Below are 12,649 nucleotides of genomic sequence, written 5' to 3' on the forward strand. Positions count from 1 at the left end.
GTACCTTTATATCATCTTGCACTCTAAACAGAGTTTCCCATATTTCTGGAAGCTTATGAATAATGTCATCCAAGGGTCTTCCTCTCAGCAAGTCATTCAGTGCTAGACAGCTATAGCAAGAATTTCATTATTATATGTCAGTACTACAAAGCAATATGAAATAAAACAATTCTGTTTCTCAATACATACACATTTTGATAAACTCAAAGAACAAATACTAGACAGAAATACCTATATGAACAAAATCTAATTGGATTTTAAAATTCTTATTTACCCCTCATTTTCTTCAAACATACTAACCATTTTAAGACTCCACTTTCCCTGCAAAAAGTAGTCTTACAGTAATTCATAGGTGTGACATATTCAGTTCAATGGAATTTTATCTGCACCTAAGGCTGCTATCATGATTTCTTGTATAATTAAATTTATATGTGGTGTCACTTTGGATGACATGACAAGCTTCTGAATTCCACCTTGAGAGGTGGGGGAAGTATGCAAGCCATATATACTCGACTATAAGACGACTCATGCTTAAGTTGAGGGCAGCTTTTGGGGTCAAAATTGGGGATTTTGATATGACCCTTGGATAGGACAGCCCAGCTGTTCCTTTGGGAGACAGCCATAATGGGGGGGGGGGGGGCGGCAAGCGCTTACCCTGCCTCCTGCTCCCCACCCTGGCTTTCTCATGAGGGGCAGCCAAGTTGGTGATGAAGCTTGGGGAGCCAACACTGGCCCTCCATCTTCCTCCCAACCCTGATTGTCCTCCTTGGGGCAGCCAGGCTGGGGCCGAGGCTTGGGGAGTCAGCACTGACTTGCCATCCTCTTCCCCAACGTGGCTATCTCCTGAGGGGCAGCCAGGATGGGGACGAGGCTTGGGGAGCCAGCACTGGTCCTCCATCTTCCACTCCACCACACTGGCTGTCTTCCGAGGGGCAGCCAGGGGGAGGATTGGGGACCCAGCGCTGGTCCTCTATCCTCCTCTCCCCACCCTGTCTGTCCTCTGTGGCTTGGGGAGTCAGCGCTCACCACCCTTCCACTCCGGCTGTCCTCCATGGGGCAGCCAGTGTTGAACCGAGGCTTGGGGAGCGAGTGCTAGCCCTCCAACCTCCTCCTTACTCTGGATGACCCCTCAGGAGACAGCCAGGCTGGGGAGGAGGCTGGATATCGTATTGACTTGTGGACAAGTCGAGCCAGATTTTTTTGGATCCATTTTTAATCTTTTTTATTATTATTATTTCCTTTTACACAAGTATATATGGTAGGAGCAGGAGTCCTACCTTCCTATTCATTTCCACAACTGAAATTCTACTGGAGATAATGGGGAGGGGCATTTTGTTGATATCTTCTTTTCCACTGAGGGTGAGCGGGCAGCAGATATTTGAGGATAGCATATGTGAGTGATCTCCCCCACTGTAAAGGCTTGGGCAATATAGCTCCCAACATTTGAACATTGCCTATCTCACTGTAAGATCCAACCCACTATCTTAAAAAGCCAGTACAGGAAAGATGCATGAGCAGTTGTGGTTTTTCCAAAGTTTCGAAACCTTTATTTTAATCAAAACGAATGGTTTCTGAAATACGCACCTGGACTCTCGAATCCGCCACATATTGCTGGTCAGGTTGTTTATTAAATCGTCAAGAATTTCTTTCATATATTTGTCCACCTAATTAAATGGAAACCAACTGTAAACACTAACAGTCTCCACATATGCAAGAAAAACACGATCCTAGGGATTGTTTTGTATTTAGCTGTAAATTACAATGACATAGATATATTTGAATAATATGACAATCTCTAGACATATGAAAGAAAAACCATCTAGGGTCCAAGTGTTTAGAGATGAAGAAACTTGAGTTGCCTTCACAAGAATAATTTTCCTCGGCAGATAAAATACTGATTGTGAATAGGTACATAATTCTTATATGAAAGAATATGTGCAATTTTGCCATATGTACAAAAGTTGGGAAGGCAGAATCAATCATATGTATACACAGTGAATCACTCAAATGCAACAAATGCTTTGAAGGAGTTTCCAATCGGGTAGTCATATTAATCTTACTGCTTAGTACATTATTAAGTGGTATAGAAATGTACTTACTATTGCTTGCTATTGCTAATCTATTGCAGAAAAAGCCCTAAACAAAAAGTAGAGGCTTGCTGTATCTTAAATATCAGTATATTTATTATTGCACAAACTTTTAGGGATCTAGTTCATTTTATCAGATGCTATACAAAAATCTTTATATTAATTAAAATCTAGACCACAATGTTGTGCATGTTGTGATTTTCCCCAATAAATATCAGTTTTGTATCCATGAGTGCTGCAGCAAAATATATACCATTTATCTCTGACCATTTGTTCCCTTAGAAATTTCCCCATACTTTTAAGAGAATCTCCCAATTTTGCCAAACTGTTATGTGTAACAGAAAGACAGGACTAGGACAAAGTTGCACGATGTTCACTTACTGCAGATTTGTCTGTCACTAGTGCATTCCAAATGCTGGTCATAGCCTGTCGAATCCCAATATTAGGGTCAAACTGGTAACGATAGAGACGAGGAAGTAGTTGGGGGAGAAAAGGAGCCAGTTGTTCCCCAGCTTTGGTAGCAATCACATTAAAACCAAAAGCTGCTCCCTGAGAAAAGAAAAGTACAAACACATCCAAATATTTAAAGTCTCATTAACATTAATTTAATTCTCTGAAGACATTAGAAAATGCTCAACACCAGCAAACTCCTCATGATTGATTGATCGATTTGGTCAATGAATAACCTGCCCCATGTTGGAACATGTGGGGTAGATACAAAGTAATCTCACATACTGCAAGGGTCCAAAAGATTAGTATAATGTGTGAACATCCCTTGTGTTTGCATTGCATAGTCTGGCCCACTGCAACTGAAGAGCTACCTTGCAATAAGGCTGGATGGCTTTTTGTTCCTTTCCAGGTTTCTGGACTCTACAATGCTGGGCTTCAGATCCAGAACTTGGAAGAAAGATGTTACAAGTATCAACACTGCCTGTAGCACATTATGTTTCGGGTAATGCTGTTACTAATGTCAACACTTTTTAAAAATGACATATCGACTAATAATACCAGGATGGGGAGGTAACAAGTAATGTTCTCTCATTATTCAAACACTGCTTTTGAAGAGTCTTTTTGTAGGATTTGGGCCTTTTTCTAATTTTAACTGTGTTTTAAAAAAAGAAAAAAATGTTTCAAGCAGAGTTCAGATCAGAGTTCAGAACAGAGGATCAAATTCCTTCAATGAGACTCTAAGCATTCACACTACAGGTTGAATCTCCTTTATCTGAAATTCTGAAATACTCCAAAATCATATACCTGGAGTGGTTAACGTAGTGACACCGTTGCTTTCTTATGGTTCGATGTACACAAAACTTGTTTCCTACACAATTTTTTTTTTAAATATTGTGTATAAAATTACCTTGTCAGGTGTATAGGAAATGTAAACAAATTTTATTTTTAGGCTTAGGTCACATTTTCAAAATATCTCATTATGTATTTGAAAATATTCAAAAATTCAAAATCCAAAACACTTCTGGTCCCAAGCATTCTGGATAAGTAAGACTCAACCTGTACTATGTTATTTTACTGCTGCTGCTGCTGCTGCTATTTTGCTGTGCCTTTCATGCATGCATTAGCAACAAGTATATTACCTTTCGGGAGTTCCACATTGCATGATGATTGGCCAAATTCATGAATTTGTACACCAAATCTGGCTGGTTGAGGTCACTAGCAAGTGAACAAAGCTCCTGGTAAGTAGAAAGACCCTGGCTTGGGAAAACAGAAATGAACCATTAGCGCAGTTTTTAAAAATCATGTGCAGATGTTACCTTAAAGCTGGCGTTCATGATGGATAATTTCAGAATAATATCCTCAAGCATGAGTTTAAATAAAAGGCATTGAATCTGGATAGTTTTGCAACAGCTGAATGTTTTTTTTACAACTCAAATAGAAAAATCCTCCAGACAAATCAAATGAACAAATCATATGCTACCAGATAACTGCATTCAGTTCCAGAGAAGAGGTGAAGAATGTTTTTTACACTGGAGGACACACGTTCTTTTTCCGTTAAACTTGGGTGGAGGGGACGTGCCGCTGGCAGACCAAATCTAAAACACCACATACACACACTCTTTGTTCATTCTCTTTTTCCTTGTTATTAATCAGCTGTTCCTTTGGTGGTAGTGAAAGAGAAAGATTATGGGGTGGGGAGATAGGTTTTCGTCAGGGATTGAGGAGCTCACTTACTTTTTATGGGGTTTTGAACTACTGCATCTAAATTTATCTTTATCTAAGTGTTCTACCGAATGTTAACTGTGAAACCAGGGGGCAGTGGAAAAATCCAGGGGGACTGTATGGGGGAAAGGGGCAGCCAGGGGGGCGGTGAGAGGGGGTGGGGTCTTTATTCAAAGCATTGGTGCACAAGAAAAAAAAGGTGAACCAGTGGCTTTGAGGAACATAGTGGGGATGAGAGTTGCATAAAACCTCTTTTCAGATTCCCTTAAAACCACTGCACAGCTTCACGGATCACTTCATGTGGTAGTGTCTCCCTCATATTCCAGCATGAGCTTACTCCCTTAACCACATATCTTTTGCTTTCAGTGACAGTGGCAGTTGGGAAACTTGCAAAGCCAGCCACAGGGCATTGCTTCTGTGGCCCAGAGTGGCACCATTTGGAAAGACTGATTGACTTGGAGCAAGGAGTTAGAGCATATGGTGGCATGAGAGAAACAGTGGAAAAAAAGAAGCTTTCAAATTTGGGATCCTGCTTAAGCTTTGTGAGCTTGCTTGGACTTGGCTGGCAGGTTGGAGCTGAATTGCTGCTCCTGCTTTCTTTCGTCAGACAGGCTAAGAGAAGAGGTAGCAGAAGTAAACAATGTTGGTGTATGTGGGAAACATTTGAAGCTGTGTGGAGAAGACATGTCTCTGGCAAAGGAGGAGGAGTATCTGGGGTCAATTCTTGGAAAGAGTCCTTCACCTTGGAGTGGCTCCTTTAGTTAAAATCTCTCCCTTTTCCCATCCATGCCAGTCTCCAGTCCAGAGTATGTGGCCTCCGTAAACCCCTACAGAAGCACCAGCTATATCCCTCTCTGCCCTAACGAAGGATTGACAATCTTTTCACACAGGGAGAAACTTCTCCCTTTGTACCCAGTCATCTTAGGAACAGCAACCAAGCAGTTGGCTGAGCAGTGACCAAGAGGCCTCTTGCCCACACTGGCCTTTGCTAGAAGGGCAGCATGGACAAGAGGATTCTCAGTTGCTGGTCAGCCAGTTGCTCGGTTGCTGCTCCCTGAATGAGCAGGTGCAAAGGGTGCGACTGAGCTTCTGCATGAGAAGCAACCAAGAAGCCTCTTGCTTGGGTCGGCTTTGCTACAAGGCCAGCATAGTAAAGAGGCTTTTCAGTGAGTGGTCATGCAGATGCTCAGTTGCTGCTCCCAGGGTCACTGGGTGAAAAGGAAGCATCTGCTTAAATGTGTTGCTTTGAATTTGCAGTAAAACAGTAGGGGAGGAAAGGGGGCAGTAGCTGAAAAATGTTTGGGGACCACTGCTTTAAAGGCACACTAATAACAGACCTACTATTTATTCCAACAGTTTTCAGAAGCCTCAGTTGAAAAATGGCAGACAACTGCAATTTGCTTTGGATAATAATGCATACAAAAGAGGCATCTCTTTGCCTCTTATCTTTCTCATGGGCTTTGAGAAGAGGTAGACTTCACCTGACACCTTGGTAGGCCAGCTGGGGTGGAGAGCAGTGAGGGGTATAGGATCTGACAAGCTAGAAATACCTCAGTGCTGTTCTAGGGGGAAAACACCTAAAGAGGAGGATGTTGCTAGTTAGTTTTAAACATTGTGTTTGGTGACTTACCCATCTGGAGTCTTGCCAAGACCTGACCCCTGGAACATTACTGTTTCTCCAGAAACCTCATGCTTGACTCTGGAAAGAAAGTGTGCTTTATATAGACAAAACCTGAAAGACACTGACTATGTAATATAAAGTCTTCATATCAGAAAATGATACCCATCAGCCCTATTGTTGCAGACATTTTGTGAAAGTAAAAATATACAATGAATAATAGATCCTGCTCAAGTGTTCCTGAAAGTGTCCATCTCACTTCAGATTTAAGAGGCATCCCTGACAAATTCTGGGTTAAAAATTATAATGGGATAAAGAATTTGTTTCAAAGGCTTGTACACTTTGGATCCTGATCAAATTAACACAACTAGAAGTACTTCAGCTCTTTTAGAAAGGTATGGTTTTGGCTGAATCTATGCAAGCATGAAGGACATCAGCTTGTACAAATAACTAGGTCCATTCATAAAACCAACTACTGTAAGACTTGAAGGAGTCTTCAATAAATGAATCTGTCCTATTTCCTATGCTAGGTATAGGCAATCAAGTGCCGTTTGATTATACAGCTTGCATAATGGCCATGCTGGCCAGCAGGTTACCTCTCCCTGCCCTTTTCTCATGGCAGATTTTTCACACCCACATATGTTTTAAGACTAGGCTGCCCAAATCAATAAGTTACATCACAGAAAAACATCCTGAACTGAAATTATACAGCATGTCACAAGCATAAGGCAGAGAGACAACAGTAAATATACCTACAGAGTTTAGATGAAATGTATGACACTCTATATTCTTAGATTACTTCCCCTTTGAACAACAAGCCTTGGAACCTGTAAAACTGGACAGACTTCCCTTCCAAAAATATCATTATCCAATCTTTGTCTTTAAAAATTATTTTGAAAGCTCTTACTTTTGCCTAATTTATTCTTGTATGCTTTCAAGTCATTTCCAACTTAAGGAGACCCTAAGGAAATCCTATCATGGCGTTTTCTTGGCAATATTTGTTCAGAGGGGATTTGCCTTTGCCTTCCTTAGAGGCTGAGAGAATGTGACTTCCCCACAGTTACCCAGGGGGTGTCCATGGCCGAGTGGAGATTCAAATCTTGGTCTCCAGAGTTACACTCCAATGCCACACTTGCTAATATATGTATTGAATACCTTTTTCCAGTCATAAGAGTTTCAACCAGAGTTGTAACAAGTTCCTGTTGATCATGTTCATTCCCAAGCTCATACACCAAACCAAGGCCTTTAGAAGCAACATCTTGACTGAGTTCTATAAGTAAAACAAATCAAATTAATATTAAGATGGAATCCTAACATAACTTTTATTATTTATTGAATTTATAATTTGCTAATTACTAAAAAAATCAGATCTGCAAGAAAGTACTAAAGCTACAACAAAATATGCTCAACACACATTAAAAACCATAGAACCTTTAAAAACAAGATCAAAGATACAAACAATACCAGAGCATCCCATCCCTCACCTACATTTGCATTTCCACTATATAACATGACACGACTAACCGCTCTTTTGTGAAATGGGGAAAAATGTACTGCAACAATATGAAAAGCCAAAGAGCTTGTTATATGCAGATGAGCTTTGTGAAAAAGAATCTCCTCTGCTGATCTTAAGAGGGAAATCAAAGCTTTAAAAAGTTACTGTTTTGGATTATAGCTCCCAGAATTCCTCAACAAGCATAGGGAATTCTGGCAGCTATAGTCCAAAAATACAGTCAGCCCTTCGTATCTGTGGGAATTCTGTTCTGGACCTCAACCCACACGGATGCCCAAAGCCATAGGATCTCAACTCCTGTTGTTTTTAATGATGGCGCAATCTGCACAGCCATGTATATGCACCACCATTCAGGAGAATGGGATGGGGCCAGCCATGGATGTTCCAATCCACAGACAACAAGCCCATGGTTGGGGCGAGCCAACTGTACCCCTGCCCCTAACCTCTGGGGAAACATAAAAAGCTTACACAAAGCCTGAGACTCAGCCATAGATCCCATCAAAAGCTGAAGTTTTATGTTCCTCTAAATAAACAAGCCAACAAACAAATAAAAAATAATCTAGATAAGGAGAAAGATGCTACTGGACCAATTCCTCTCAATCAAAGAGCTACTCAAGCTTTCAAATTACAGAGATCTCTTTATTAGATAGACCTGAAACTCATAAAAGGGACCCACCGAAGGGCTGGTTAAAGATAGAAAGGTTTTTGAGGGGTTAAACAGACAGGCAAAAAGAAGTGCTTTCAGGCTGACTTGAAGGTGTGGTGTTTAGATGACACAAGCCTTGAAGCCAGTAGGAAAGTGCTCTCTAGGCGCCTTATGCAGAGAAAAGCCGTTTCAAAAAGAAGCAGCTTTTTTTGTTTCTTCCTCGCTTGAAGCCATATCATGTGGTCATGAAATGAGCACTCCAGCTGTTGGTGGGGTTTCAATGTGGCTTCAGAAAAGGCAGCTTCAAGCCACTTTTTCCTGCCCATCTGTTTCGCCCCAACATTAAGAGGATTAGCTGTGTTCATTTTTTTGCAATAAGGAAAAAACCCAAACTTTGCAGATTTAAGAGTAATTTCAAATTAGGGTTTAAATAAGGTCACTGATAGCATTTGATCTACTAACGTGATCTACTAATTTGATCTACTAAGGAGTGCACTAAGAGGCACTCCTTCCCCAGGGCTTAGTAATGACATCTTTTCAGATAAAGAGGTACATGTTTCTAATCAAGAGGCAAACTTTTCTATAAACATTCCTACTTACCATCACTTTCAGACAGAATTGAGACAAATGCAGTTTGAATTTCTTTGAGATGAGACTAAGGGAGGAAAAAGAAGATGACTTAGCTTTTAAATTGATTTTACTGTAACATTTGAAAACAACTGTTTCCCAAAAAAGCAAACAAAAACCCAAACAATCCAATTTCCAGATTAACAGAAAAAAGCAGATTGCAAGGCCATGACACCTATGAAGGCACTACAACCTGTTTTTACAGATATCTTCTTTGTACACATAGTAAGAAGGGAGAAAGTATTTCACTATTTTTCTGTGTAGCCTTCTGAGAAAATACAAGTTGAGTCTCCTTTATATAGAATTCTAAAATCCAAAATAATCCAAAACCCAAAATTGTCTACATGGGAGGCCGAGATAGTGACACTTTAGACTTGGGTCCCATCTCCAAAATAGCTCATTATATACATACAAACATTCCAAAATCCAAAAAAATCTGAAACCCAAAATACTTTTGGGTCCTACGAATTTCAGATTAGGGAAATTCAACCTGCAATACCTATCCAGGCCCAATGAGAATATTACCCATAAATGCCAAGGGCGCCTTTGTCCACCCACGTAAGTCATTGCAGAATGAGTCCTGCTGCCAAAGCCTTTACAGGACCAGGTCTGAGCTGCCAGAGTCCTGGAAGAATCAGGGCTAAGCCAACAGGCACAGCCCTCTCTATTCATACAGGGCACCTACAGGTACTGCCATTTAAAGGCTGCATTAGCCTCTCAACCCTTGCCAAAGCAGCAGTCTTCTGTGCTTGTAGCTGCTAAGGTGGCATTCTGCCTTGTCTTGCTAGCCTTGCTGTGTGGAGACCTTGGTCTGTTTCCTGACTTTATCTCCTAACTCTGGCCCACTAGATTCTCTAAATTCACCACCCATGGTCCTGGCCCCGGCAGCCCGCCTTGGAATCCAAGCCACCCATGCCTCTGTCCTTGACAGTCTCCTGTCTTTTAACTTTACTGTGCTACCATGCCAAAAGGCTAGGCTAGTTAGAACACATGGGCAAGGATTTCTGTGTGGCAGAATCCAGACCATGGAAGTCCCTGTTAAGGGAAATCAGGCTAGTTCCATCCCTCTTCTGCTTCTGTTGTACAACTAAGACACCTGCTCTTTGGTCCTGGATGGCTGCTCTAGCTGTGTGAGGCATTCAAAACTATTTTTAAAGAAATTATTTTAGTTTTGTTTTTATCTGTTCTATATCCCCTTAGTAGGCTTAGTAGGCTGTGAGGCAATAAATAATGATTTATGTAAAAACATAAATAAAATATCCCCTTTTGCCCAGTAAGAAACTTTACTGTATTTTCTGCCAGAGGAGGAAAAAAGTAGGAATCCAGAATACAGAAACTGAGGCAAAAGACAATGAAGAAAGCATGCTAAGGAAACAAAAGGTTAACAAGAGATTCATCATATTTTTTACCTTAATCTCTTTGTGGGTGCTCAGCCTCTTCACCAGTGATAAAAGCCAGATACAGGATGCTTGTCTTATGTGAGGGTTTGGGCTGACAATGTGCTTATTCAAAATGGCATCCAGAACCCAGGGAACCACATCATTAACTTTCACATCTATTACAATTTTAAAATGCAGACAGAGGAAGAAAAATTGAGTGTTTGGTTACTATTTATTGCTCATGTTAAATGTTCAGCATCCGACCCCTTACTGGAATTTGACCAAGTTCGGGTGTCTGTGTGTGCTTGGATTTATGCAAAACTGTAACACTTTTTGATGATTATAGTCAAAATCAGGGCTGTTATGCATTAACTTTTGACATCTGAATCTCTTTGAAGAACAGGGGGTTCATATTTACTTGTACCTTGGGTCTGCATAAACAGATACCTCTACATACCTGCCTAGCAAACTCAAGTGCAGCACAACTAGATTGCTAGATGTGTCCAAAATCTACAGCTCAGCTGAACAAGGATTTTGTTGTGGCAAAGCTGATCCACTTACTATTCCCACATTTAAAGCTGTGTGTAGGTTACAAGCTTGTTTCTAGTTTAATGTGCAGGCACAGTTTTAACACATATGTAGAAATCTGAATACAGGTGGCTCTCCGTTTTCGCGGGGATCCGTTTCAGATCCCCCACTCTCCCAATGAAACAGAGGCCCGTGAATATTCAAGCCCCATAGGCTTGAATGGGACGCAGCCCTGTGTGTGTGCACTATTGAAAATAGTAGGTAACCCCTCTGCGGATATTCAAGGTTGCGGATCTCAGATCCGCGAGTTAGGAGGGCCAGCTGTATATTCAACTGCAATGTGAATCAAGTGTTTAGGTGACATAGGAGAGGAGAGATAGGAAAAGAAAAGTAACTAGTTCCCACAAATAGACTTCTAGCACTCAGCTCAGGAAAAGTACTGAATTCACATTCACATTGTTTTATGTTCCCCATGTTCACCTACCAACTGGAGGGGTATATTCTTCTTCAGCTACCATCCATGCATCACGGGCAGCTACAGAGCTGGTTCCTACAGCAGCGCTAGTAATTGCTTCACCAACTGTGAACTGTAGCTCAATTTGCTTTGCCTGTGGAAGACACCATCAGAAAGCACCACCTTTAAACTTGATCACTTGCATACCAAACAACTCTCTGTAGGCAAGAAATTGATTCTTGTTATTAAAAAGAGCAAAAAGAAAAGAAAAGGCTCACTTCCTCTCCACCACAACAACACATTAACATGTTCCCATATTCTTTTTGAAACATGTCTTATAGCCATAGTTTTCCACATAGCTAGATTTGCCAAGCATTATGCTGTTAGGAGAGGGTTGATCCATTTTTAACAAACTCAAAACACAGACAAATTCGCTGGCAAAGTAAAGGGTAAGGTCTTCTGAAAGCAGCAATCAGCTGTAAAAAGGAGGAAATTCCTCAGCTGGTTAAGTACAAAGCACCGAACTTCAGGGAAAGGCCCACAGCTGCCCATAAGAAATGACTGAACTATAGGAGAAGACAAGCCTGGATGCTATTTCTTACCTCAGTCAAGAGTCATGAAAATGGACCTCAAGGGAGATGAAAAGAAGGTATTCCCCCCTCAAAGAGATTTGCCTTTATAATTTCAGAATGCTTTATCTCCTCCTACATGTCAGCAGAAAGGTGCAACAGGCTGCTGGAAAGGGACACCGCCATTCATATTACCTCCACCAACCTGCTTGATGTCTATATTGGGTGTGAAAAATAAGAAAGACCCTCTTCTTTCCAGAATTTGGAAAACCTACTTTTTTGGACTCCAGCTCCCCAAATTCTCCAGCCAACATGGCCTCTGTCCATGCTAGAGGGAATTCCAGGAGCTGTTGGCCAAAAACATAAGGTTCCCTAGTCGTGTTCTGGCCAGCTCAGAAACCCAGCAAGCTGCCTGATAAGGCATAAGTCCACTCTGTCTTAACAGCTTGCTCCCCCCTTAATGCAACTTCAAGCAGATAATTAGGAACAAGGTTGCCTACAGAAAAGCTGCTCAAATCACTGAACTCACTCAAAACCAAAGTGTAATTCTGTCATCTTCAGTGGACTGGTGAAAATACAACATGAACAAATAAAACATCAACAACTTAAATACAATTAAGAAACCAGGAACAGAGTGGCACAGTGTTCCATCCTTTCATATACACCTCTTTCTTGGTATAACTAGACTAACCTTAGTTACCCAGAGGGCCTTCTCCACCACTGCTCCAAAGCTATGGAATGACCTGCCAAAGGAGATAAGCAACATTTCTACTCTTACAGCCTTTAAGAAGGCTCTTAAGGCAGATCTCTTCCGCAGGCCTTTCCTACCTAGTTCCTCTCCCTGTTTACGTCACTCTGTCCACCAATTCTTCTCTTAAATTAAAGAGAAGAATTAAATTAAAATTAATTAAAATAAAATTCTTGCCCCAAGAAGAACCCTCCCTCCGTACCTACTGTCATCATCAGACCTGGGAGGGAGTGAAAAAGACAGGCCCAATTCTATCAGGTCTAGCTGTGAATTCTGTGACTTATGTCACTCTCTTTTATCTTATTTTA

The 12,649-nt window shown here is 41.1% G+C and overlaps 1 protein-coding gene across 2 annotated transcripts in view; it reads right to left on the bottom strand.

The window, feature by feature from the left end:
• Positions 1–12,649, bottom strand: part of ECPAS (Ecm29 proteasome adaptor and scaffold) — a 76,482-nt gene that overhangs the window by 24,093 nt on the left and 39,740 nt on the right. For both annotated transcript variants that reach the window (XM_089488327.1, XM_089488335.1), the window contains 9 exons: positions 11,055–11,178; positions 10,073–10,218; positions 8,637–8,691; positions 7,033–7,147; positions 5,890–5,958; positions 3,677–3,794; positions 2,469–2,636; positions 1,585–1,664; positions 5–110 (listed from right to left, as the gene is read on the bottom strand). In XM_089488327.1, the coding sequence (XP_089344453.1) occupies positions 5–110; positions 1,585–1,664; positions 2,469–2,636; positions 3,677–3,794; positions 5,890–5,958; positions 7,033–7,147; positions 8,637–8,691; positions 10,073–10,218; positions 11,055–11,178 (981 nt within the window). The remainder of the gene's footprint in view (positions 1–4; positions 111–1,584; positions 1,665–2,468; positions 2,637–3,676; positions 3,795–5,889; positions 5,959–7,032; positions 7,148–8,636; positions 8,692–10,072; positions 10,219–11,054; positions 11,179–12,649) is intronic.

The sequence above is a fragment of the Sceloporus occidentalis genome, unplaced genomic scaffold (genome assembly GCF_023333645.1).
Source record: "Sceloporus occidentalis isolate IW3139 unplaced genomic scaffold, rSceOcc1.0.p SCAF_1, whole genome shotgun sequence".
NCBI classification, from domain to species: domain Eukaryota; kingdom Metazoa; phylum Chordata; class Lepidosauria; order Squamata; family Phrynosomatidae; genus Sceloporus; species Sceloporus occidentalis.